The sequence below is a fragment of the Myotis daubentonii genome, chromosome 1 (genome assembly GCF_963259705.1).
Source record: "Myotis daubentonii chromosome 1, mMyoDau2.1, whole genome shotgun sequence".
Lineage (NCBI taxonomy): Eukaryota > Metazoa > Chordata > Mammalia > Chiroptera > Vespertilionidae > Myotis > Myotis daubentonii.
In genome coordinates, this window is record NC_081840.1 from 44,794,676 (window position 1) to 44,821,566 (window position 26,891).

The following is a 26,891-nucleotide window of genomic DNA, read 5'->3' on the forward strand; positions in this document are numbered from 1 at the left end:
TTTATTGCTACCCCTCCCAATTATTGTGGAAAACCTGGAAAATGTGACAATTAAAACACTTGTCCGTCCCCAAGTCCACCCCATTATTAACGTTTTGAAATTGTTCCCTTTGAGCTTTTTTATGTCAGAATCTGAGGCAGAAAGTCAGATGGGCTCTGTTATGAGAACTACAAAAGCAATATTTACATGAGTAATAATAAGTAACATTTCTTACCGAGCCCTTACCATGCACGGGACACCTTTCTAAATGTTTACACACATTATTTCATTTAATCCCCAAACAGCCTGGTGAGGTTTAGTTCTCATCCCCTCTTGTGATGAGGAAGCAGACGCCGGAGCCAGGACAAGGATGATCCAAAACCCCAGCGGCTGTTTCTGCTTGTCTCTGGGGCGCAGGAGTTGCCCACCTCTGTACTCCACAGGCCCCCGGGTTCACCCCTTAACTTGTCAGGTCCAGTTGCTGTGACAGTGAAATTGCATCCCCTGGGCATAGCCCTGGGGTGTGGTGAGGGGTGTCTGGCATGTGCAGGGAGTTAGGGAGCAGGGGTCACACCCTCCCACAGAGGGTCCACAGCCAATGGCTGTGAGTCTGAGTCAAATAATTACCATTAGGCCGGGAGCTCCGAGTACCAGGCCTGAGTAGAGGCAGGACACAGAGAGGGCCTAGTCCTTTTTTGGGGGGCGGGGGGGGCTCACCAGCGGATGGGAGAGGCTCAGCCCCTGCCTTGAGGGGACCCTCAGTCCAAGGAAGAGGAAGTCTCCCGTCTGATGGGGAGGGGGATTCTGTAGTCAGATGAAAGAGGCTGCCTCCGGTGCTCCTGGGGAAAGTCCACCTGGCGGAGGAGACACGCCTCCCAGCGTGAGAAAGGGAGACCGCACACCCGCCCAAAAGGCGCAGAACAGCAGAGACAGAGAATGGACATGAAATTAACCCATTTCATCAAATCCAAGATGCCACCGATTATAAAGTGCATCATTATTTTATATTCTGCTAAGAATGAAAAACACTGGTAATTGCACTATGACATGCCATCAGTTATAAGACTTAACTGATTTCAGAGATGTTAAAATGCACTCTTAAAAGGTAAGGTTTAGTGTTTAATGGGTGGAGAAGTTTCACTTTGGGAAGAGGAAAACGGTCTGAAGACGGATGGTGGTGATGGTTGCACAACAATATGAATGTACACAATGCCACTGAACTGTATACTTAAAGTGGTAAATTTTATGTAACATGTTTTATTGTAATCAAAAAATGAAAAAAAAGAACCATAAGGCCTATGATCAATGAAATGTGCCTGTGCAAATTCAGTGCGGGGGGCCAGGGGGACCTGGCAGGAGGGGGAACCGACAGTCCTGGCAGCCGGGACGCCAATGAGTACTTTCTGGAAGAGGAAAGGGGAGGAGCTGTGGGGGTGCGTGCTGGGTGGATCTGGGAGGGCAGGTGAGGGGCATGGCCTCAGCCCTGTTCTGCTGTCCCACAGGTGCCAAGAGGAATGCCCCTTCGGGACCTTCGGCTTCCAGTGCTCACAGCACTGCGACTGCCACAACGGGGGCCAGTGCTCACCCAGCACCGGTGCCTGCGAGTGTGAGCCGGGCTACAAAGGCCCGCGCTGCCAGGAGCGGCTGTGCCCCGAGGGCCTGCACGGCCCAGGCTGCACCTTGCCCTGCCCCTGTGATGCGGACAACACCATCAGGTATGAACTGGAGGTAGGGGTGGGTGGGCACTGGTCGGGAGAGGGCTTCTCAGGGCCCAGACCCTCACCTGCAGCCCGGTCATCCAGGCAGGACCGTGGAAGAACTGGGACCTCAGCAACCATCTTTGCCGACCACTTTGGTGAAAAGAAGGGAAAGCCCAGGCCTCACAGACAATCAGAACGAGGACCCAGGTCACCTGCCTCTGTCCGCCACACGAGGCTGTCAGCATTGAAAATGGGCTAACCTGAGACCCCCACGCCCAGGAGCAAGGAGGAGTCTGATGACCTTCAGAGAGGAGTGGGGTGGGGGTGGGTAAAGTCACACAGTCCTTGGAGGCCGGGATGGCAGGCTCCGGTGCCACAGGCCCTGGGGAATTGTCCTGGAGAACATTTCACCTCCACATGCTCTGCATTTAACCAAATGCTTCCCCAGCCCCAAGGTGCCCAGAGATAGGACTGCCTGGGCAGAAGCAGGAGCCACAGAGGGCCGGTAGTAGGCGGTATGGCTCTGCCCAAGCCAGTTTGGCTCAGGTGTTAAGAGTGTTGGCCCACAGACTGAAGGGTCTCAGGTTCCATTCCCAGTCAAGGGCATGTACCTTGGTTGCAGGTTAGATCTCCACCTTCTGTCGGGCACTTGCTGGAGGTAACCAATCAATGTGTCTCTCTCACTTCAATGTTTCTCTCTCTGTCCCTCTCTCCCTTCCTCCGTTCTTCCCTTCTCCCTCTCTTCCATTCTCTCCAAAAATCAATGGAAACAATATCCTTGGTTGAGGATTTATATTTTTAAAATATATTTTTAAAATTGATTTCAGAGAGGAAGGGAGAGGGAGAGAGAGATAGAAACATTAATGATGAGAGATTCATTGATCAGCTGCCTCCTGCATGTCCCCTACTAAGAAATGAGGCTGCAACTTGGGCATGTGCCCTGACTGGGAATCAGACTGTGACCTCCTGATTCATAGGTCAACACTCAACCACTCAACCACACTGGGCGGGCCTTGGGTGAGGATTTTTTTAAAAATCAGTGAGGGCTGTCCTTAGCTAGAGAGGAGGGACAGAGGACAGGCCCTTCATTAAGGCCTTGGCTTGGAGCCAGCCTCTCCCTGCACTGTGTCCTCTGGGGCTTGGGGACACCTGGGCTGAAGCTGGCCCCACCCCTGCTTCCAGAGGAGCCTGGATCTGGAAAGCCGAGCTGCCCTGGGGCACCTCTCTGGCTCCCTTCACTTCCTGCTTCGCACCAGCTGGCACCATCTTCTGATATAAATGAGGCTGATGGTCCCCGACAAATGCCTCCACAGCCCTTTATGTGGCTGCCTCTCATCTGGGTGGTAAAGTGTGGGGAGAGGCTCCCTCCTCCCCTTGGGCCTGCAGGACAGCTCAGGGGAGGACTGGCCGCTCGGGGCAGTGCGCGCTGCTGCTGTTTGCAGCCCTGTCTCTGGGACAACCAGGACTTAGCCTCAGACCCTCTTCATTTCCAGCTTCTGATTCTCCACAAATCACCCAAGAGCCTCTGGCCAGTGCAAACAGAGGCATCTTAGGGAGTGTTATGGCTTAGATGGAATCTGTCCTCAGTCCCAGTCCCTGGAGCTGAGCGGCTGGGGTGGTGCTGCCTACAAGGGCGGGGGCGGGGCGGGGGCTGGGAAGGAGACTGTGGTAGGGGGCCTGTATATGAGCTGAGCACTCATTTGCTCAATCATTCATTCAACAAACACTGAATGCCTGCAGGGGTGGACTGCAAAGAGGAAGTAAAGGGTCCTTCATCACGAGTCCAGCCCGTAGGTACTAGGGTCTGCGGCCGTCATACACACTGAGCACCTTCTATCATATTTCTTCAAAACCAGTTGTGAGGCACAGCTGTATTTTATAGATTGCTAAACAAGGAAAATGCTATCAACTGAATCATGATGCGCCATTGATTGTATAACACACTCAATATCAGAGCTATGAAAATGTGGGAGAAGATGCATCTTAGAATCATTGAAATATATATATGGCTGGTCTACATTGTGCTCAAGTCACTGTGACCCAGGGCTGTGGGCAGAAAGAACTACTGGAGGCTGCTATGCTGGTCAGGGAAGGAGGTGGCAACTAGGCTAGAGGCCAGGGTGAGAGCTCCAACGCTCTAAACAGGAGTTCCACATGACCTGTCAGGGGTCTGGGTAACTAGCTCAGGCTGTTTCATAGTTAGGGGACACAGGAACCCCCATGCCTGCTGGGAAGCCAATGGAGGCCCCTCTCTGGGACAGGAAGCAAGGCTGCTACTGAGATCTAATGCAGGGCAAGTCCCTGCCACAGAGATCCAACCAGGGCCCAAATGAAAGAGCTATTGTTTTCCTCTCGTGCCTGAGCAGCCATGCCCTGCATAATTTATCCCTTCTCTGAAGGAGTCCTCGATGCATTATTAATCTGGAAGGACTCCCTCTTCTCTGTCGCTAATCTCAGCCCATCCAATATTGATGATTATTTACTTTACGTCTTTAATGTGTGTCATGTTCAGAGACTGGGAGGCAGTAGCGCTGCTTAGAAGTGGAGGCTCCGAGAGCACCGGGTAGCCAACCCCCCAGGCTGGTCTCCTCAGAGTCTACATGAGCCTGGGCTCCTTGAGGGCAGGAGCGCCTGGCTCGTCCACCTCTGCAGCCTCAGCATGGCGTAGTGCCTGCACAGAGCAGATGGTTCTGCCCTTGAGCTGCCGTAGTCCTATATTTTAAAAAATATTGCACCCCTTTCTCTTGGCATACTGCCCCAGTGGCTGAGCCCCCAACACTCACAAAGCTCAGTCTAACTCAGGGTTTCACAGTCTCACCACTGTTGACATTTGGGGCTGGGTAATTCCTTGTTGTACAATTTAGGGTGTTTAGCAGTATCCCTGGCCTCTGCCCACAAGATGCCAGTAGGAACACCCCACCCCCAAATTCTGAAAACCAGAAACATTTCCTGGGTGGCACGGGGAAGGCAAAATTGCCGAGGCTCAGAGCCTCCAGTCTGACTGAGCGTCTCATGTTGCACTGGCCTGTCCCCATGGACAGAGAAGAGCCGTCTTCCTCTGTGTGGACACAGGTCACTTCCCTCTTCCCATGAACCTTTGTTCCATTAGAGAGCCTTCTCTTGGGGCCCTAGAAAAACCGAGGGACACCTCTGTAACTCCTAATCCCAAAACAGAGCAGCTGCAGGTTCTGGTGGGGTCCGGGGCCCCCGAGTCCTGACCTCAGAACTACCTCTGAACAAATGTCCTGAGCTGTGTGCTTCTCCTCTCTCTGTCTCCATTTCCCGATCTGCCCGTCACCTTTCAGCAGCCCGGTGCGGGTAAAGTTCTCTTGTAGTCTTTGAAAGTGAAGCTTCCATCCAACTCCCGAGATGGAGCATGGGCCCCCCGGGAGCCTAGCCTCATTTTCCTCCGGCTTCTGCTTGCTTCTGTTGTAAGAGCTACGACAGAAGCCCTCCCTCCCAAACCGGCTTGCAAGGCCTTGAGTATCTTTACGAGGAAGACAAGGACTCCCAGCCCCCACCCCAAGGAAACCCGGCTCACCCAGCCATCCCAGCCTGCCTGCTCTGCGCCCCTCCGGAGAGGCTGCTTCAGAGAGGTGAAGTCCACGTGCCCGGGAAGGCGCAAGTGGCTGATAAGATCCCTCAGCACTCCATTCCCTTTGTGTAGTCACACAAAGAAGCCACCCTCCTTCGCAAAGGAATAACCTTGAAGAAGAGGGCCTGCTTGCCAGCCTCTCCCAGCTCCCTCCACAATTGGATTGTCAGCGACGAGTTCTAGCAGCCAGGATCATGTATTACCTTTGAAAGATTTGATTCAGCCAACAAATGCAGCACTGATAGTAATCTCAGAGCAGCCGGGGGGGGGGGGGGGGGAAGGCAGAAAAATCCACCCTGAAAAGATTCCTATATTGTTCAACTTTGGGCTCCCATGAACTTGTGATTAATCTGTGTCGGGGAAATGGGAGAAAGGCGAGGAAGGAGACCCAGAGCAGAGCTCAGCACCAGTGATGGTGACTTTTGCCTGAGCCAGACCAGCAGTCACTTGCCCGCCCGGTGACCCACGGGCGTGAGTGGCTCTGCCCCCGCGGGAGGAGGAGAGCAGGAGGCGTGGAGAAGGTGCTGAGAACACGGGGAGCACGTGCTCAGTCATCGCCATGCAGGCAGCAGGCGTTCCCCACCCTCTTTCCAAAGGGATTTTGGAGTTTTTATAAAACATGACAAGTGACCAAATTAAGAAAATAGAGATCTTGTTTTTTAAAATGAAATTGTAGGATATAGCCCAACCGGTGTGGCTCAGTGGTTGAGCATTAACCTATGAACCAGGAGGTCATGGTTCGATTCCCGGTCAGGGCACATGCCCGGGTTGCAGGCTTGATCTCCAGTGTGGGGCGGGCAGGAGGCGGCCAATCAAAGATTCTCTCTCATCATTGATGTTTCTATTTCTCTTTCTTTCCTTCTCCCTTCCTCTCTGAAATCAATAAAAAATATATTATTTAAAAAGATAATAAAAGTGTAGGGATATGAAAGGAGAGGGAAAGAAAGAATTTCAAGTTTGGTTTTTAGCTTTCTGGTGCTCAGGGTGAAAAGTAAAATTGGTGCTGAGACACACCTTTGAGCAGCCAAAATGCTGAGAGCTGTGGTGGAAAATGGGAAATGCAGGCATGCTTAGAATCAGCGTTTGCTGGTTCACTGTATCTCTAGTATGCTTCTCATAGGGCGGTGTTCCCGCAAGAACAAGGACCTGCAGTAAGAGATTCTATAGATGGGAAGGGCAGAAGGATGCCTAAGACCCTTCAGAATCTCCCAGGCTGGGCACAGCTGATCGCTGCAGCCAGCACCGCCTGCTTGTCATTTCCTGGGTCCAAGCATTTCATTCTCCACCTCAGTGACTGAGCCAGTCCCTCTAACCCTAAACCCAAACCTCAGAGGAGGCCCCTGGATAGTCGAAACTGAGAAAGGCCATGCCTGAGTGCTTTGCTGAGTGTTGGGACAAAAAGGAGTAACCCACACTGTCTGGCTGAGGGTCAGGGCCACCAAATGGGGCCTCCTGCCCCTTGGCATCCATGCAGGCCACTCTTTCTCCCCTTACCATGTGGGGCTCAGGGAGGAGTTTTTCTGGAAATTTTTGGAAGAATTTCTAGGCCCGGAAGTCTTTTTTTAAAATATATTTTTGTTGATTTTTTTACAGAGAGGAAGGGAGAGGGATAGAGAGTTAGAAACATCGATGAGAGAGAAACATCGATCAGCTGCCTCCTGCACACTCCTGACTAGGGATGTGCCCGCAACCAAGGTACATGCCCTTGACCGGAATCGAACCTGGGACCCTTCAGTCCACAGGCCGCCGCTCTATCCACTGAGCCAAACCGATTAGGGCTAGGCCAGGAAGTCTTAAAAAACTCATCCTTTACATGCATTCTTCTTTTTTACATATTTATACTTTAATTGCTTTATATCTGTTTATAAATATAGGATGTCCCCCCAAAATGTATACACACACTGAAATATAAAGGCAGTATTTATTAAAATACATTTTATTTTCAAAGTTGAGCTATCAGCTGTTAAAGTGTGTTTACATTTTTTGGGGGCACACTATATATGCTCAATTTGGGAATGTTAGAGAATACATAGAAATTTAAAGAAAAAAACTCAAAATCACTCATAATTTGTCAACCCAGAAGAGAGCACAAAAACCATTTTGTTGTAATTTGTTCATTCATCATTCATCATCCATGTCTGTATATATCTACATCACTTTTTTCATACTTTAGATTAAGACTTTGCATATAATTTGCTTATTTCACTTAACCTTATATCATGTCATTAAATAGTTTGGAAGATATTTGAATGATCTTTTAAACATTCCTTATGAATTGTCATAATTCATTTCACCAGTATCCTTTTGTCAGAGGCAGCATGAGGCAGTGGACAGAACGCAGTCACACAAACCTGGGTGTGATCCCAGCTGCCGCTGATTTCGCTGTGTGACCTTGGGCACGTCACATAACCTCCAAGTGCCATCTGAAAAATAGAGGACCCAATGCCTAGTTCACAGGCTTATTTGATTATTAGAAATATATGTGTAAAGGACCTGGCGCTTTAGCAGCCTGGCCACATGTTATTTATTATTTAAAGTGCTTCCATTTTCCACTGTTATAAATAATGCTTCGGGAAACATCTGCGTGCATAAATCTTTCCCCACAGCTATGATTATTTCCTTAGGATAGATGCTAAGAAATGGAATTACCAGACCAAAGGATCTGAATATTTTTAGCAGGACTCCCTATACATACCCTCACATTGTTTTTCAGAAACCTTTACCAGCATTGAACCTTGTTCCTTTAAAACCAAAAATCTTTTTACTGTTATAATAGATAAAAAGTGATATGCAGTTGATGGTTAATGAGACTAGTTAAGAATCCAACATTTGCTGAAACCGGTTTGGCTCAGTGGATAGAGCGTTGGCCTGCGGACTGAAAGGTCCCAGGTTCGATTCCGGTCAAGGGCATGTACCTGGGTTGCGGGCACATCCCCAGTAGGGGCTGTGCAGGAGGCAGCTGATCGATGTTTCTCTCTCATCGATGTTCCTAACTCTCTATCTCTCTCCCTTCCTCTCTGTAAAAAATCAATAAAATATATTTAAAAAAAAAAGAATCCAACATTTTCCAAAATGATGACTGGCTATTTGCACTTCCTGTTCAGGAACTGCCTGCTCCTGTCCATCCCTCATTTTCCAGGGGGTCCCAGAAGAGAAATGGCTTTGTTGGGCTTCACACAATTAGTTTGTTCATTATTTCATCCGCCAAATATGCACTGAGCATCTCCAGTGTGCCAGGGACCCTGCTCCATCCCGGGGTACAATACAGAGGTGAAACGGACAGCAGGCTCTCCCCATGGGGCTGTCACCTCGTGGCGGGGGGCGGGGGAGAGACATATGATACACAAGTCAACAGACACAGAAAATAATTACTTATAGTGAAAGTACTATTCATTCCCAAATATTTCATTGGCCGTGAGTATGAGCCAGGCCCTGGAGATCCACCAGTGACCGGGGAGACAACGCCCATGTCCTCGGGGAACTTAGCAGAATAAGACTTGTACCCAAGCTCCTCCTGCCAGCCCGGAGCAGGCTTCTTTCAACCACACCCCTTCGGCTGACGCTGGTGCAGGGAGTCAGGTAACAGGGAATCTCAGAGGCTCATCTTCTCTGGAGTGTTGGTCTCAGTCCTCCCAGAAGGAGTTGCCAAGTGCAAGAGATTTACTAGGGAGACAGCTGTGAGGGGAAGTGGGGAAGGGGCTGGGTAGGCATCATCAGACTGTCATGCAGGTCTGACCTGTGGGAAGGAGAGAAGGAAGCAAGGAAGACTGATGGGAGGTCTTAGACCGCAGCGCCGTGCCAGGAAAGTTTGGTAAGGCGGGAAGTCTTTAAACCAACATTGCCCACCAGAGGAGTCCCAGCTCTCCTGGGAATGTGCTCTGACCTTAATATCCCTGCTGTGCTCTAGCTGGGAACAGCCCAGGGAGAGTGTGGCCTCTGGGCAAGTGCAGGGAGGGAGTCCAGACACCGCAGCTGGGGCCATCGGTCAGTTACGCACCCGCAGAAGCCTGAGAAGCACACAGTCACCACATCTCACATCCCCTCTCATCATGAAGGGAGGTCATGGCAGGCAGCTCCCGCCTTTAGCCAAGTGGCCCTTTCTCTGGCCTGGACAGGTAGGGGATGGAGACAGTCTCCTCACTCTTAAGGAAGGGGCCCTGGCGAAGCACAGCTAGAGAGCGTCCTCTCCAGTGCAGACGTTGCCAGAGACGGGAGGCCCCGTTTGCCCTGAGGTGTCATGTAACTCAACGAACGTTCACTGAGTACCTGCAACGCGCCGCTGGCTTTCACAGAAACCCTCTTGTGCCTGCCCCACACCAGATATCAGTCTTGGGTGCAGAGTTGGTGAAGGTCTGGACTCCACAGTCCATAAGGGAAGGGTCTGAGGAGGCTGCCTTCTGCTTTGGTCTCTGTGTATTTGTACTATAAAGAGCACTTGTCTGGGGGTCCAGAGACCTGCATTTGAATCCTGATTTTGTCAGTTCCTTGCTATGTGACTTCAGGCAAATTATATAACCACCATGAGCCTCAGTGTCTTGGGGATAATAAGACCACATGACCTTGGGGTCTTCTGACAAGTAAATGAGACATTATACACTTTAGCCTCAGAAACCCTTTGATCCTGATACCCCGGGGCAGACCAGGGGGTGGGACATGCCTGCATCCCTGACCAGACGTCCTCTCATCCTCTCTCATGTGCTCAGCTGCCACCCAGTAACTGGAGCGTGCACCTGCCAGCCCGGCTGGTCTGGCCACCACTGCAACGAGTCCTGCCCCGCTGGCTACTATGGCGACGGCTGCCAGCTGCCTTGCGCCTGTCAGAATGGCGCCGACTGCCACAGCATCACTGGGAGCTGCACCTGTGCCCCAGGCTTCATGGTAAGACAGGAGGGGTCTCCCATGGCTCTGTACCCCCCACCCTCACTCTGGAGAAGAGGGGCCAGCTCCTCCTGCCTTGGGGTGGAATCGGGGAGTGTGGCCCTCTGCCCAGGGGTAAGGAATGCGAGTGTCTCCGTGTGCCCCTCAGACACAGAGCCTGTGACTGGAGAGCCCTCAGGCTGTTTTCAGAGGGCCAGTTCTGCTGGGGTGTGTCATTGCGAAAGTAATAGGAGGGGTTCTGTCCATTGTCCCCTCACCCTGAAACACCAGTTGTCTTCTTTGTGCCCAGCTCTCCCCTGTCCATGGCCACACAATACAGACAGTCCCCAACTTATGGTGGTTTGACTTACACCTTTTTGACCTTACAGTGGTGTGAAAGCGATACACATTCAGTAGAAACCACACTTTGAATTTTGATCTTGACCCGGGCTAGCGCAATGCTCTACAGTGCTCCCCCCTGAGGCCCGGCAGCAGCAGTGAGGTGATTTTGCCCACGGGTAGGCCAATGTAAGTGTTCGGAGCACGTGCAAGGTGGGCCAGGTTAAGCTATGCTGTCCCGTAGGTTATGTGTATTAAATGCACTTTTGACTTACAATGTTCTCAACTTACCATGTGTTTGTCGGGACGTCACCCCATTGTAAGGCAAGTAACATCTGTATTTTCACATCATAATAATCACAGTGCACATGGGCAGTTGGCCATCTGCTTTCTTTCACCAACATTTGCTGCTGGGCTTCTTAATGACCCTTCTGCATGCTACATAGCACCGCAGGAGCTGATGCACCCGTTAACTCAGCCCCAATACAGAGAGTTGTTCTCAGCGTTCCCAGCAAGTGTTGCAAGGAGCATCTCCCGACAAACAGCTTTTCCCTCCTATTGAATGATTTCCTTAGGGTGAATTCCCGGGGTCAGTGGGCATAATTATTTATGGCTCTTGATGGATGTTACCATATTACTTTCCTCAAGGGTTATATAAATCTATACTGCCACCAGCTGCATATGAATGTACCTATTTCAAAACAACTTTGCTAACATTCTTTTTTTTCTAATTACATAGTTAGAAAATGGCTCCTCATTTTCAAATGTTGCTCTAATTTGCATTTCTTTGATTACTAGGGATCGTGAACCTTTTCCCCACATGTTTGTTTACTATTTGTATTTCCTCATGAATTATGCTGGTGCTTATGAGGTTTGATTCCAGGGAATCAAACCTGTTCAAAGGTGGAAATTGCTTAGCGGGTCTCAGGACCCCAAAACTCAGGGGTCCCCCGTGGCCATATTTTAATTGTGCTGTAGGAAGTGGTCTGCGCAGGAGGAAGTATGGCCTTTGGAACCACGGTCACATCCAGGCTGTCCTACTCACCAACTGTGTGGCCTTGGGCCAGCAAGTTAACCTCTCTCAGGATCAGTTTCCTCGCCTGTGGAATGGAGCACCTGCCTTGCAAAGTTGCTGTCAGGTGTAGCGATGTCAGGTGTCTTGCCTCAGCACTTCTCAGGATTCAGTGACCTTAGAAATCCCCAGTGGGATTTGTTAAAGGGCGGGTTCTGATCCCATAGATCTGGGGAGGGGCCTAGGGTTCTGCATTTCTCATGCTCCCAGGTGATACCAGTGCTGCTGATCAGTGGCTTCGGTTTTATAGGAAGGGGATGGTGCTCAAGTTGAGTTTCCTATTGGAATCACCCAGGGAGCTTTTCAGCACCCCCCCACCCCCCCACCCCCAGATGCAGATGTACTTGGTCTGGGTATGGTCTGGTTGAGGCCAGTGTGCTGCCAAGGTGGAGATCCTACAAGGAAGCCCTTAGCACTGTAGGAGAGTGGGTTTGCCTGGTGACATGCCTTGTGGGCAGGTTGCCCCTGGTCTATAGAACAAAACTCAGTTCCGCTCCCTCTTCCTCCTCCCCAGTGCAGAGAAGCTGGGTGAACATTAGCTCCAGTGGCATCTTCAAAAGAAACAAGTCTGTTTCTCCTGCAGGTTTTGTCTCTAATTTACCTTTTTGTGAGCTTTGTCCATAACTTCCATAGAAAAATGCAGTGCCTAGGTTTGGGGTTTGGGTGAGAACGTTGTTTGGGATTAAAATCTCACATAGCTCAGGCAACTGAAGCTGAAGTTCCCTGACCACACCAACCTGCTAGTGAGGCATCTTGACTACTGGGGTAGTTCTATGGCTTTGGGCATGTGGCTTCCCTTCTCATGGTCCCAGTTCCACCGCCTGTAAATGACGAGTTTATAGAGGGAGATAAACTATCTGACTTCTAAGAGGGTCTATTATGCAGACTCCATGGACCAAGTCAGGAGACATACCCTTCTGGGGGAAATGAGGTAAAAGTAGGAGCAAGGAGGTGGTGTGCGCATGTGATGTGTGTGTGTGTGTGTGCACGTGTGTGCGTGCTGGGGGGTGGTTCATTGAGGTTATTATGGTCCGATTGTGTACATTATCTATGGGTCTCCTGGGAGTCCCACCTCCCTGTTCCCCAGTCTTTACCTCCAGCTACCTGCCTAGTTACTGCTCCTCAGAAGGGAAAATAGGACCCTGGGGGAGCCTAGAGAGGCTGGTGTCTGTGTGCCCACTGCCTGCAGGTCAAAGGTCCAACAGTCTGAAGCCAGGCTATTGTCTTTCTTCCTCCTCTCTGGGATGCAAATGACTTCCTGCCCTTGAGCTTGGGCCTCCCCCCCCCCCCCCAGAGGGGACTTGGCACTTACAGAAATCAGCTAGCTGTTTAGTGCCCCCTGCCTGGGGCTTGGGGCTAAGACAGATTGTGAGCCAAGCTGCCCTGGTGAGACCCCGCAAATCTCCATTCATCTCCTCCCACCCAGCCTCATTATACCTGGGAAGGCTCTTCTGGGCCCTGGCGGGTATTAAACAAGAGCCACTGGAGGTGATTACAGAAGAGTCAGTTGTTCTCATCTAGTGACTCATTCCTGCATGCACCAGGCTCTAAGGGAGAATCATTACTGTTGCCCTCACCCCAGCTTCTGAATGAATGGGACTTCCTGCAATGAGCCGGCCTGGTGAGGATGGAGGGTCATGATAATCAACAGAGCAGACTTGGCTGAAACCCTACCCAAAATGTCCCACAGTCAGTAATAACTATCAAAGCCTTTATTTACTGGTTGGCTTGTGAATTTATGTACCTGCCTTTTTCCTTAAAAGATTTTAAGGCCCTGGCCAGTTTTGCTCAGTGGCTAGAGCATCGGCCCCAGGACTGAAGGGTCCCAGGTTTGATTCCAGTCAAGAGTACATTCCTTGGTTGCAGGCTCGATCCCCGGGCCTGGTCAGGGCTCATGCAGGAACCAACCAATCAATGTATCTCTCTCACATCGATGTTTCTCTCTCTCTGTCTCTCCCCCTCCCTTCCACTCCTTCTAAAAATCAATGGGAAAATATCCTCAGGTGAGGATTTACAAAAAATTAAAAAACAACATAAGATATTTTTAGGATCAGCAATTAATTAGAGACTAATTAAAATAACCCTTTTCTGAGTGTTTGAAGATCCTGATCCTAGGCTCAGTAATCTTGGACCTGTCACTTCACCTTGCTAGGCCTCAGTTTCCTCATCTGTAAGATGGGAGGCACATCAGTCCTGCCCGTTCTTGGATGTGAGTAGCCAATGTGGTAATGGATGTGAAGGCTCATCCTCAGCAATCCCATCCCACCAGACCTCTCCCTGCCAAGGGCTTGTTAAGGAGGATATTGGGATAGCTCTATGAAAGCACAGTCTCTGAGGACTGACAATGGTCTCAGGGTCAACATAAATGTGAGGAGTGCTGATGAAATAGTGCAGAACTACCTACTCACATGCCTGCTCCAGCGAGGTCATCCCTACCCACTGAGGCCACAGGAATATAGAGCAGAAGCAAGTCCCACCTGGCATTCTGGATGTGCTGGCCCTCACACTCTTTCTCCTTCCTTCCTACCTTCCTAGCTGGGGATATGGAAAGTCTCATCAGACACCCATCCAGCCATCAAGGAACTTGTGCCCAATAAAAATAATATTCACATTAGCAGCAAACAGTGATGGAGTCCTAGCTACATGCTTCATTTCCATTCCTTTCAGGAGCCCTACAGAGGTGCACTTTCACATTCCTCAATTTGCAAATGAGAGTGAAATTCTAACAGGATAAGTCATTTGCCCAAGGATCACAAAGCCAGTAGCAATGAGAGCCACTGAACTATCATATGTTAGGTGACAGGTTTTGATTGACAGGTCACTACGGAACCACACAAATCTGAGTTCATAGTCTGGCCCTCCAATCCACACCCTGCCTACTGGCAAGTCATTTATCCTGCTGAAGCCTGAATTTCCTCCTCTGTAGAGAGGAGACGTGGCCATAAGAGTGAGAAACTTCATATGGAAAGTTAATGTCTCAGTGCCTGGAACATAGTAGACAACCCGTAAAAATTATAGTAATTATTAGTGAATTGTGAGAGTAGTGAAGGAGCATTGTTTCCTCGGAGAACAGCACCCTTTTCCAGGAGAGTGTGAGGATGAGCTACATCCATGGGTTCCCACTAGAGCAAAGCCATGAGCATACACTCAGGCAGATCTACTCAAGTACCCTATATGGTCAGTCTCAGCAGCACTGTGGGGTGGACATGCCTATCGATGATTGATGAAGGGGACATAGAGATAGAGGTGGGAGAGACTGGGCATTTTACATGTGAGCATGGCAGCATGAATGGAATCACTTGGGGCATGCATTGCTGAGTTATATTAGGGCTTTCAGGTGGCGGGAAAGAACCCGGGGCTCGAAGGCAAGGAGCTCAGTTCCTAGCTCTGTTTGTGCTAACTTCGGGGGCCTCTATTTCTCATCTGTAAAATGGGAATGGAAGTAAGTACAATTGGGCGTTTCAGCACCCTGGACAGCTCCACTGGTCTCTGCTTTGAGGTTGCTCTGGCAGGCTTAGACCCCAGCGTCCACGCCAGGTCAGAACACCACGGCGAACAGGAGGGAGGGGGAAAGAGCGAGGGTGTCAGGGTGCTCCGGTTAGAAGAGTGGTGGGAGTGCCCATGTGAGGAATGATCCAGAAGGAGAGGACCTTTCTTCCTGACCACTGGGCAGTAGCTGAATTGTGGCGAGGGCACTTAGTCAAGCTGTCTTTCCACTTGGAGATTAGAGTCACATCACCCCTCTCCACAGCTTCTCATATCCACCAAGTAAAGCTCAAACCCCAGTCCTTTGTAACCTTTCCTCAAAACTAGTTTACCCTACCCTCACCTCCTGCTAAGTCCTGCCACAGACCTGTGCTACCCACACCAAACTCACTTTTCCCCAAACGCAGTGTCTGCTTTGGTGCTTCAACCTGTGCCTTTTCTCAAGCATCATGCTCTTCCTGGAATGCTCACGCCCAATTTCCTTCTCTCAGTCTATGAAAATCCTCCTCCACCTTTCAGGCTAAGCAAAGGCTACCTCTTCCATGGAGTCTTCCCTGGACGCTCCTCTCTTCAGAATTAACCCTTCCATCTCCTCCTTTCCCACAGGACATGGTTTATACTCAGAATCTGTCTCCCTCCAACCCTGCGCCCCCTACTGCCCCCTCCATGTACAATGTGAACATTTTGCTCAATATATTCTTCTTGAAATGAATGAAATTCTTGGGACGAGCAATGCCCTTAAAGCAGAAGTTTCCAGAACTGACCTTCCTAGGAAGGACATTTATTGCATTTCTCAGCAGGCCCTGCCAGCAGGGCTGGGGCTTGAGTCTGCCCATTAGCTTCTCTGCAGTTCAGATAAACAGGTAGCTGCAGTGGGAAGGGCAGCGACCCCAACATCATCTCTGGGTTCTCTGGCAAATGATGTGAGCTTCTACCGTATGCAGTACTGTGTGGTGGTTTTGAAGAGACTCTGGAGCAAGATTCCCTACCTTCACATACCAGCTTTGCTGCTTATTGGCTGTGTGGCCTTGGGCAAGATGCTTTACCTCTCTGTGCCTCTGTTTTCTTAGAAAGGGGAATATTAATAAAGTCCATCAGATTATTGAGCTGTTAATTAGTGCCTATAAAATACTTAGAATGCCTGGCATAGTGGTAATATTTCAACAAGTGTTAGCTATTATTATCATTACTAGAGGCCCGATGCGCGAAATCCGTGCAAGGGGCTTGGCCCTCGCAGCCCCAGCTTCCTCCGGAAGGTCATCTGGAGGGTCGTTCTGCTGTTCGGTCTAATTAGCATATTTGCTCTTTATTAGATGGGATTCGTGTTAACGTTGCCCTGCTAGTGTCGTTGTTATTTACCCCAAGGGTTCCCCCATCTGAAGAGGCTGACTGGCACTGTCCTAAGCACCCTGTTTGAGGGTACAGGTAGAAATGGGGGTGAGCCTGGTCAGCGTGGTTCAGTGCTTGAGCATTGATCTGTGAACCAGGAGGTCAGGGCACATGCCCGGGTTATGGGCTTGATCCCCAGTGGGGGACGTGCAGGAGGTAGCTGATCAATGATTCTCATCACTGATGTTTCTATCTCTCTCTTCCTCTCTGAAATATATATATATATATATATATATATATATATATATATATATATATATATATATAAATTTTATTTTTTAAGAAATGGGGTGAGAATTGAAACTTTCTCCTGGCTGAGAGCTGCAGGGTCACCAAGGGCTCCCAGGTCCCCAAGAGCAGCCACAGAACTGAGAATAGATTTTCTCATCACAGGGGAGAAGGTCAGTTTCTCAGCCCCACTGTGCGCCTCCGCTGACCATCTTTCCTTAATTAGGCCTCACCTAGGCAGCCAGCCTGAGGAGGCCTTCTGTGCTGCCTGGGGACTAATGGCTGCCACCTTGGCACCTGGACGGAACAGCCTGTGAGGTCGCCGCTGGAGCTGCAAAGACTTGGTTTCCCAGACCCCCTCCCAGCCTCCTCTTCCCCACGTGGAGCCTGTGTGGCCGAGAGATAAGGGGCCTCTGGTCATTCCTCAGCACAGATGCTCCCTTTCAGCTCTGGCTATAATGGGGATGAGAGCATGGGAGGCGGGGGAGACAGACCCGGTGTCCCCTCCCATGGGATTCGGGGCCTATATTTCTCCCCTGGATGACAGAATTTCTATTACCTTAAAGGGCTCATCTATTTATGCTGCAATTTTTTGAAGCCCTGTCTGCCGTTATTGAACCCTGCATGCTGGCGAGGGGAGCAGGCACTCCATCACCCAAATGAACAAACTCAGTTCCACATTTTTCTCCCCTTTCTTCGCGCTGTCGGTAGGTCATGCACAGACCTCAGCGGCTCTGGCTGGGGAAGGCGGGAGGGGGTGAGAGTTATGAAAATCCAGATCAGTGGAGCAGTGATTGAATTTTCCTCTAAGGTTTCCGATGCCCTTTAAAGATGTCACCCTCCCTCAGTCCACCTCCACCCCCTCAAGCTGGGCAAAGTGCGTGTCTGCCTCTTGTATGGCTTCTAAACTGGAACTAGGGATCAAGGACAATTGCGGGGCCAGAAGAGACGATGGACTGAAAGTTATAGCCAGGTGGCATGTATATAATGTGTGCGCATTTCCTGTTCTAATTGTTTCGTTCATCAAACTTCAGTGGCCCAGTTACTTAAGCTTCTCAAATCTTAGTTTTTCATTCATAAAGCCGACTAAATAATGGTACTGTGTGATACTGTTATTCTTAGGATTGAATTAGATAAAACAGGTACAATGCTTAGAACAAAGCCTGGCATGTAGGAATGCTCAGTAAATGGGGTTGAGTTCCTTATGTTGTTGTATAAAGACGTCATACTGGAGGCAAAGGGTATGGACTCTGGGGTCAGACACGCCAGGATTGGAATCCCAAGTCTGTTGCTCAATAGCTGTGTGACCTTAGACAATATGCTTAGCTTCTCTGAGCTCTAGTTTCCCATCTATAAAACAGGTTAGTAATCCCTGCCCTTCGGAGTTGATGTGAGCACAAAACGGGAATATTTCTTCTTAATGACAGAGTTGGACGAATACTCAGCCCTTCCCTCAAGCATCTTACCATTTTACAAAGGGGGAAACTGGGGTCCCGAGAGCGAGTGTGACATATAGCAAATCATTGGAAGAACTGGAAGGGAAAGCGGGTGACATAACTCCCAGTCAGATGCTTTTTCCACCTTCGCCTCCACCTCAGAGCAGAGACACCTAGCAATTTTCCCCAGGGCAGAGAGGGATGGGGTGGAGGGTCCCTGGGGGGTTGAATCATGTTGGCAATTAATCCACAGTGCAAAGTAGGGAAAATTGGCTTTATGTCACAAGGCTGAGTCCAGCCTTCCCCCTCTGGGACCCCGAAGTTGTGGCTTTATTAGGGGAAACTGCTGACTCTTCTGTTCTAGAAGCTAAATGTGCCCCTTGTCACACCTCCCCCTGCAGTGCTCCTGTGTCAGGATCAGCGCCCTCCTTACCGGGCGGAGCCGGGCCCGAGGCTTCGACCTCAGGCCTGGTGCCTGACCTCTCTCCCTGCAGCAGCAGAAGCTGCCAGGCAGGTCTGAAGCGTCCGTGCCTTAAACACTTCCCATTTTCTGTCTGTCCAAGTCTCTGTTCAGTGTTTCCGCCCCTGCCGGCTCCCAGTCCTGGCCACCCCACGGCCCGGAGGGCGGGGCTGAGAGTCAGAGGAGCCCCCCTGGCATGTCTGGAGGAAGGGGACACGTTCGGAGCCCTGAGTAACGGCGGCGGGCCCTGGGCTAGGCACTCTGCTCTTCGCACATTATTGTACTTAATCCTCGCAGCACCGGTGTGCGGGGGCTGTTAGGATGCCCACTTTGCGGGTGAGGAACTAGGGCTCAGAGAGGTAAAGGAACCTTCCTAGTCGCCAAGTGGCGGAGTCCATGGCTGAGTCTGCACCCAGAACCTGCACTCTCAGTCACAAACCGAAATGCCTGCGGAGGAGAGGGCTGTGGATACCTGGTAAATAGCCAGCTCTGAGGCTCTCGCAGGCCTTTTCCTAGGAAGGGGACAACCCCGCAACCTCATTGCTCATCTGGAGCCTGCTGACCTCCTGACCTTGTCTCTGAGGGGAGGGGAGGCTGGGACCCTCCGTCTCCCTCCTTACTTGGGGCTCAGCCATCTCACACTTGAGCTTGTCCATCCTCAGCTCTCCTCTGAGGAAAGCAGGCTGTATCTCACAGATGCGGTAACATGTTCAGAGCGATTACAAGTCTTGTCTAAGGTGACCGAGGGGCCTAGAACCCAGGGCTATGGTTCCTAGGCCACACTCACCTCAGGACGGATGCTCTGAGAGAGGAGGTCAGTGCTAAGGAGAGGACCAGGCAGGAGTCAGCCTGGGATTCAACCCCGGCTCTGCGCCAACTCGCTGTTTTAGTTTGCCCAAGTCACTTCACCTCTCTGTGCCTTAACTTGATCTTCTGCAAAATGGGGGTGCAAACCCTGCACCCTGTATCCTGGGGCTGATGTAAAGCTGAGCTGAAATGAGTTGTTGAGAATACTGAAGGAAGTGCCCTGGTATGTGCACCGAGAGGCATTAGGGGGAGCAGTGGGCCCGGCCGGAAGACTGGCCCGCCCAGGGCTGCAGGTCTGGAACAAAGGAAAAACCCACTCCCCTCCTGCTACCCCTGCACTCAAGTTCAAGACCCCACCTAGCATGGCCCCTCCCAGGCATCTCCCCTTAGTCATTAACACCAATAATCCCCTCAGCGGGAGTAATTATGGACCCCAGGAAGGGAAGGGATTCCTGCCAGAAGATGTGATTGTGTCTGGAAAATGAAAGATCTTGCAGAAAAGGTCATGAATAAATTATTTCAAAGTGGGGCTAATAAGAAAACTAACAATGGGGGTAAATATAAACAAAACAAAAACAAATCCTCAAGTTTTCTCTCCCAAGAACATTACTAAATAATTGTTCTTGCTTGTCCTAAAAGCCCTGCGGAGGGCTGTTAATTTCCTGAGCCAGGCACAGGGAAGCCCAGGCCAGGCCGCCCACCCCCACCCCACACCCCCCACCCCACCCCACCCACCCACCCCCCACCCCCACCCCCGGCCTTCAGGCCCAGGTGAGCAGGTTGTGGAGGAATATAGTGGGAGCGAAGCAGCCTGGGTCCTGCAGGCCAGGGTGGGAACTTGTGTGGAATTCAGCAGGCAAGAGGGGGCTCTTGCAATCTTGAGCAGGGGCGTGACGAAATGGTGCTGCGTTTGGCCTCTGAACCCTGTGTGGGGAGATGGTGACATGGCAGTCTGAGAACCCAGCATGCAGTAGGTGCTCAACACATGCCGGTTTTCATCGCCCAGAAATGGTTCTTCAGTATAGGCAGGTTGGCAGAGTGGGGGGAGCTCTGGGAGGGCTTTGCGTTGGGGAAACCTGGGCTTGACTCTCAGCCCTGCTGCTTGCCCACTGGGTGACGTAGGGAAGGTCACCTCTGAGACCTCACCTCCCGCAGGACACCCTGCAAAATGGTTGTGAGGGTGAAGCAGGGCAAGTATGAGAAAAGTGACACAGAGCAGGTAAATCTTGGTCTCTTTTTTTAAATCTCCTGTGGGCCTAGGCTCTTACTGGCCATGTGTAACCATCAGAATGCCTGAAGCATGTATAGAACGCCTCTGGGCTGGGCACTGTTCTGAGAGCACTGTGTACATCAACGTAATCTTCACCGCTGCCTGCCCATTTTGCAGGTAGGAAAACTGAAAGAGAGGTTAGCAGCTTGCCAAAGTTTGTCAATTACACCCCAATAAAGCTGAAAAAAACACACAAGTTGCCCAAGGTCCCTCAGAGCCAGGACCTGAACCATGTAGCCAGGTTCCAGAGCCCCTGGGTTTGACGGGACCTTCTGCACCCCTCGCTGTGACCCGCCTCTTCTGTGGGCAAACCCAGAGTGATGCTCACTGCCCCCTCCCAGGATGAAACCTTACCCACCGTCACAGGGGTGCTCCAGCCGCCAGAGCTGAATTCAGAGGTGGCCTCAACTGTAGGGCAGTCAGGCATCCGTCATGTGGCTCAGGTGGTGGTGTGGACGGAGCATAAGTCGTCACCAGGACCACCATCTGTACCACAGTCCTTCCACTCCAAAACCCTCTCATAGCCATCCTGGGAGTTCTCACAGCCCTCTGAGGTTAGGTGTCACAGTTGCCATTTTATACACAAGGGAACAGGCTCAGCAAGGTCACCCAACTCTGAGCATCTCTACCCTCCCCACTCCCAAGCCCAGGGCTGAGCCCCTCCCCAGGCAGAGGATGCTGGGAAGAACCCCTCCTGCCCCTTCTCCCCCAGCCAGGCTCCACCCCAGGCTGGAAGCCACTGTGTTCCTTCCCGCAGGGGGCTGATCTGAACTGCGCTCCCTTCAAACTGCCCCCCCACCCCCCCACACAGGACTCATTCCAGACCCCAGTTATGTGTGGTGAAGCATTCTATGAGAACTTGGCTGAGAAACCTCCAGGGGCCAGAAGAATCCAGAGGAAGCCAGCTTTATGAAGACCTAGATAATTCACAGGACTTGGGGGACAGGAGGGACGGACCCTGTGGACAGTAGAGGCAACCTTCCTCGCCCTCATTCCCTGGTGAAAGCGTCTCTGGTTTCAACTTTAGAACTTGCTTTGCATTTGGTCTATGATTTTTTTTTTAATGATCCCACAATCGATAAGCGGTTGGATTTGCCCGAGCCTGGGCTCTCGGCCTCTCCAATAGAAAGGAGCGGCCCGGATTCCTGCCTTTGGAGGAGGGGTTTCCCACAGTGCTGACTTGCCTGCCCGTGTCTGTAGGGCGAAGTTTGAACCTTGGCATGGCCGGCTTCCCTGGCTGGGCCTTCCGACCTCCGGGCTCCCGTCCCCTGCTGCCCCTCGGCCCCCACGCTGGCACGCCCACTCTGCTGGCACAGTGAGGATGTTTCTGTCCTAACAGATGTTTCTGTTTCTCCACTGAACAGAAAGCTGCTGGGGGGCAGGTCGACCTGATCATCCCTGTGTTGCTACCCTTTTCCCCATCCTGCCACCTCCTGACCCTAGCCCGCCCCCAGGCCTGGCACAGCCCCCCGCACTCAGCGTGATCGTGAATATTCACTGACAGGAAGCTTAGCGGCACCCCCTACGTTGTGAGTGTGCCGCGTTCTGCTGGGACCTTAGTAAACAATTGGCCTCTGCGGGACCCTCTGTTCCCCACCATCTGGTTCCCACTTGGGACATTGTCACTGTCACTGTGGTCACACTCTGGCTCTGCAGGCCCCTGTCTGGGCCCACCCCACCCAGCCACACCAGAGGGTCTGGGTTCTGCAGTGTCCATGCCCCACCCCATATCCCCAGCCCGCACAGCATGCACACCGCACCCATGCCACCGTGACCAGGTCACCCTGGGGGGCTCTCTGGCCAAATGTCCAACTTGCACATGCTAAGCCTACCCCACCCACAGCTGTCACGCCACTCGCACACAGCACACTGTGGTAATGTCATGGGAGTGGCACCTCCGAGCACAGCCTGCACAGCTGTACAGAGCAGCCTCGGGTCACTGACGGCCTGTTCATTTTGGACAGACCTGGGACTTCCAGGCCTAACCGTCAGCCTTCTGCACCCATCCCCCATGGGAGCCAGACAGAATGGCTCAGCCGCAAGGGCCTGGGCATTTCCCTCAGCACAGGGAGGAAGAGGTGGGGACGGCTGTGACAAGCGGCCTCCTGCCCGCCCTCTCTCCGGCTCCCTGTTCCTCGTGTCTTATGCAGAGTGTCTTCTCCCCAGCACGCATCGCTGGCAGGGCTGCCTTACCAGTGGCACACTGATTAGGTCCGGCGGGGTTTGCTCTGCATTGAGAGGCCTGCGTGGCTGGCATTCTGTCCAAGTTGTGCTCTTGTGGATCGTGTGTCACTCTTTCTCCCTAGAAAATCGCAAATGAGGCGCCCACCGGGGAATCCCACTGCCTCAGACTTGGCGCTGGGAGTGGGGTGACTGAGAAGGGTGGGCAGGGGGAGGCAGCAGCCCAAGGCTGGCACTCTGTATGGCAGAGCAGACGCTGGCCAGGGGCTTTGCAAACAGTGAAGCACACTCCACGTGTGCTCTGCTGGCATTGAGGTGACTGGCGTCGGACACCAAAAATCAGCCTGCGTTGGTGGCCCTGAAACTCCAGGAGTAGCAGTGGGGAGAGGGGAGTAGGAGCAACCAGAGGCCAGGGAGGCCACCGAAGGCTGCCTGCAGGACATCCGGAAGTCGGGAGGGGACTAGCCTGGGCCCCTCTCTTGCTCCAGCCTCATCTTGTGCCCCACCCGCCTCCAGCCACTACATGGTAAACTCCACTGAGGGTAGGGACAAGCTCTGTTCTGCTCGCCATGTGTCACCTGGCCTCACACAGTGTCTGACACATACGAGTGCTTTAAAAAACATTTCCTGGATGACTGGATTAATTCATACATATGCATTGAGCACTGACTGTGGGTGAGGCACTGGGCTAGGGCCAGGGCCCCGGGGTTGAATAAAATAGGCCCAGTCCTTGCCCTCATGAAATTTTAATTCAGTGCAATTGTGGTAAGTGCCACAGGGGCAGGTAATAGGGAAACATGCTCTGGAAGTTGAAGAATACGGGACTTAAAGGGACTTGAGGTCGCATGGCATCTAGTGTAATGGGCAGTGAGACCCAGGCCCCGCCACAGTACTCGGCCTGTAGTAGATGCTCCACAATTGTTCATGGATTGAATGGATGAATGAATGGGGCCAGGTCACCGTGAGCCAGGGCTTTTGCCCTACTTAAACCCATGTACTCTGGCTCCCGGTCCAGGGCCCTTGCTTGCCTAAACCATCCCTACTCCTCCAACAAGATGTGTGGGCCGGGGCGACTTCCCTAGTTCCTGTGGCAGAGTCCTCTCTGCTGAGCTCCCACTGGCTGATAGGAGAACGCCACCACCTTGGCCAGGATCTAGAAAACCCAGTTCTCCATTTACTCTGCCTCGCACCCACAGAACATATTTAAGGGGACCCAGAGACGAACTTGCGCAATTGCCTCCCGCTTTCGTATGAGGGAGGGTCAACCACTCTCCATCTTCGTCTTCCACTCCAAAAAATTCTCATTAACCTCCTGCCCAATGCAAGGAAAACGGATGATGAACACAAGAAGCCCAGCTGCTGATTAATTTTCCCAAACAGGGCCAAACTACAAAGCATCATATTGCAGGGAAGAAAATTAAATAAACAGCATTTGAAACAAATTTAATAGAACATATAACTCATTACCCACCGGGGTCTGGGCCTGTGCTGCCGCCTCGTACGAGGAGGCGGGTGGGAGGCGGAGGGGAGATTTGCATCTCTTTAGCAGGACTAGCACCAGGGGTTCCGCTCTGCCAGTAGCTCTTTCAAATCAAGTTCAAGATGTTAATAGCCAATGCTGCATCTATAATTAACAGGCCTTTGGATGGGAGGAAGAGTTCACATCCATCCCCCATTCACAGAATGAAGACACTGAGCAGGACTGGCAGGCTTTCCCCAGTGAAGAGGGAACCTCCGGGACCTGCCCCTGTGGGAAGTGAGGTGTGCGCTGTGCAGGTGAACTGGGATGGAGAAAGGGCCCAAGCCTCTGGGCCTTGGCAAGTGGCCCCTCCTCAAGGTCAAAGCCATGTCTTCTGGATGTTGCGTCGTAGGTGGTAAATGTGCTGCTAATTCGAGCAGGGCAGCATGGGCTATCCCAGAGTTTCACCCCAGCTGGGCTCTTAGCATTCTGTGCTTGAAATGGGAGCCAGGAAATTCGAGTTCCAAACCCATCTCTGCCCAGCATTGGCTGTGTGATCATGGGCAAGCTGCTTTCCCTCTCTGGCCTCAGTCTCCTCATCTGTAAAGCAAGGCAGGTGGACCAAGTGATCCCCACCCATCCCTTCTAGGTCTGGCCTGAGGGACTGTCCCCCCACCATTAGGAATGGGCCCGTGGCCAGTCCCAGATGCTTGTGTACATTAGCACAGTAGGTGGCCACCCAGCTTGTGTGATCCTTACAGGCCCAGGAGGGCTCCCACCCCTGGGCCTGCATTTCCACCGTTCCTCACTCCTTTGGGTTAAGACCTCCTACTGTAGGCAAGAAGGTGCTTAGAGAATCCGAGCTGAAGGGCCCTTAGAGATGACCCGGCCAGCGGTTCCAAGCTAAACACCTGCAAAGCCCGCAGCAGGTGGCCAAGAGTGGTTTTGAACATTTCGCAAAGCCTGTGGGCAAACTTCCATTACCTGTGATGAGGCAAACTAAAAAACCAAGGCGGCTTTGTTTTGTTTTTAATTGGAATTAAATTAATTCTGTGTGATATCCCAGGCTAGCATACACTGATCAGAAGCTCTGATGGGTTGTGGGTGACATCATGGGAATTTCTAGGTCATGGCTGGTGGACAGGATGCTGCCACCAGAGTCAAATGGCATGTGGTTACCGGCCCAATTGCACCTGCTCAAAACGTGACGCCTCAGGCCCCACAGAGTGACAGCAGCGCCTTTCAAATTGAGAGGCTTTGTAGAGGGAGGGTGCTACCAGGGGTTCTTGGTGGTGAATGCTGGGGAGAGTGATTGATTTCAACAGCCACATATAATTGATAAGGAAACCCAGGCCTGTCTCTTACCTAGCACGACACGAGTCTCTCAGAGGAGAAGGCTGTTTCCAGCAGTAAGATGTATGTGAATTCTGGGTAGACATCTTGGGGAACAGCTTCAATAAAGGGCCTGAGGACATACTTCTGGCCGAGGGGGTGGGCAGAGGTGCTAGGCTATGGGAAGCATGTGTGGTCTGATCTGAGCTCTGTCCTGGGCTCTCACTTGTCCTTTTTCCAGGAGTATAAACAGATCAGCAGATGTGCATTCAGGCTGGTGTGGGCCAGGTACTGGGCTGGGGGGAGGGGCTGGATAAGACACAGTCCCTGCTCTGCAGCCAGTCCAGAGGGGCACTGGCCTGCGAGCCCCAGCTCCACCCACTCTGACTTTCAGTCTCCTCCTCATGAGGGTGATGGATTTGATCAGCTCTGAGATACTGTTCCGCTCAGAGGATCTTGTCTCTCTGAGCGGATGCACTAGAGGCCAACAGGGTAATTTTCTGGCTGTACTTCTGACCCTCAGCCTGGCCAGCAGGGTTGGGGCAAGAGGTGGCAGGGTGTGGCATGGAACCATTGACGTAGCCCAGGATCTGGCCTGGCTTTCCCTTTGACAAGAGCCCCCAGGGAGGCCTGGAATCAGTGTGGTAGCATGGGACCCATCCTTAGACCAGATAATATTCTGCTTCCTGTGTGTGAGGGGAGCCAGTCGTTTGTTCAGCGCTGCTTATAAAGTGCCTCCACTCTGTGCCAGGTTCTGAGCTAGGGATACTGGGCGACCCAGACCAGTAAGATCCCTGTTCTCATGAAGCTTCTGGTCTAACTGGGGAGGCGTTAATAAGTGGACAAACACCGTTGGATGCAGGCATGAGTATGGCTGTGGGCCCTGCCTTGGGAGTTGCCAAGGACAGAGACAATTGTCAGGCTGCCGTGTGCCCCTGGAGCCCACAACCAGGGCAGGCTCAGAGTTGGCCCCCACTCGGCAAACATTTGTTGAATTTCTTGGCATGAGAGAGAAAGCATATGGAAAGTGCCCGGTCCTCCTGGTTATGTCCACAGTAAAAGCCAGCATGTACACACAAATATCTCGTTTCAATTAACCGACATTTATCAAGGGCCCATTATGTACCAGCAGGATCCCAAGCCCTGAGAATCTGGATGTGAATAAAATCAGATCTCCGTCTCCCTGAGCGCACAGCCCAGATGGAGGCAGGCACGTGAACCAACCAGGACCCCAGTATGCTAGGACTATTCCCAGCGGGGCTGGGAGGCTGGCGAGGGAACACACCAGGAGGGAAGGACGA

The 26,891-nt window shown here is 51.8% G+C and overlaps 1 protein-coding gene across 5 annotated transcripts in view; it reads left to right on the forward strand.

The window, feature by feature from the left end:
* Nucleotides 1–26,891, forward strand: part of MEGF11 (multiple EGF like domains 11) — a 348,251-nt gene that overhangs the window by 283,695 nt on the left and 37,665 nt on the right. For all 5 annotated transcript variants that reach the window (XR_009453016.1, XM_059697712.1, XM_059697722.1 and 2 more), the window contains 2 exons: nucleotides 1,482–1,694; nucleotides 9,978–10,152. Coding sequence is in view for 4 of the 5 variants with exons in the window: in XM_059697712.1 (XP_059553695.1) it covers nucleotides 1,482–1,694; nucleotides 9,978–10,152 (388 nt within the window). In the remaining variant the exon portion in view is untranslated. The remainder of the gene's footprint in view (nucleotides 1–1,481; nucleotides 1,695–9,977; nucleotides 10,153–26,891) is intronic.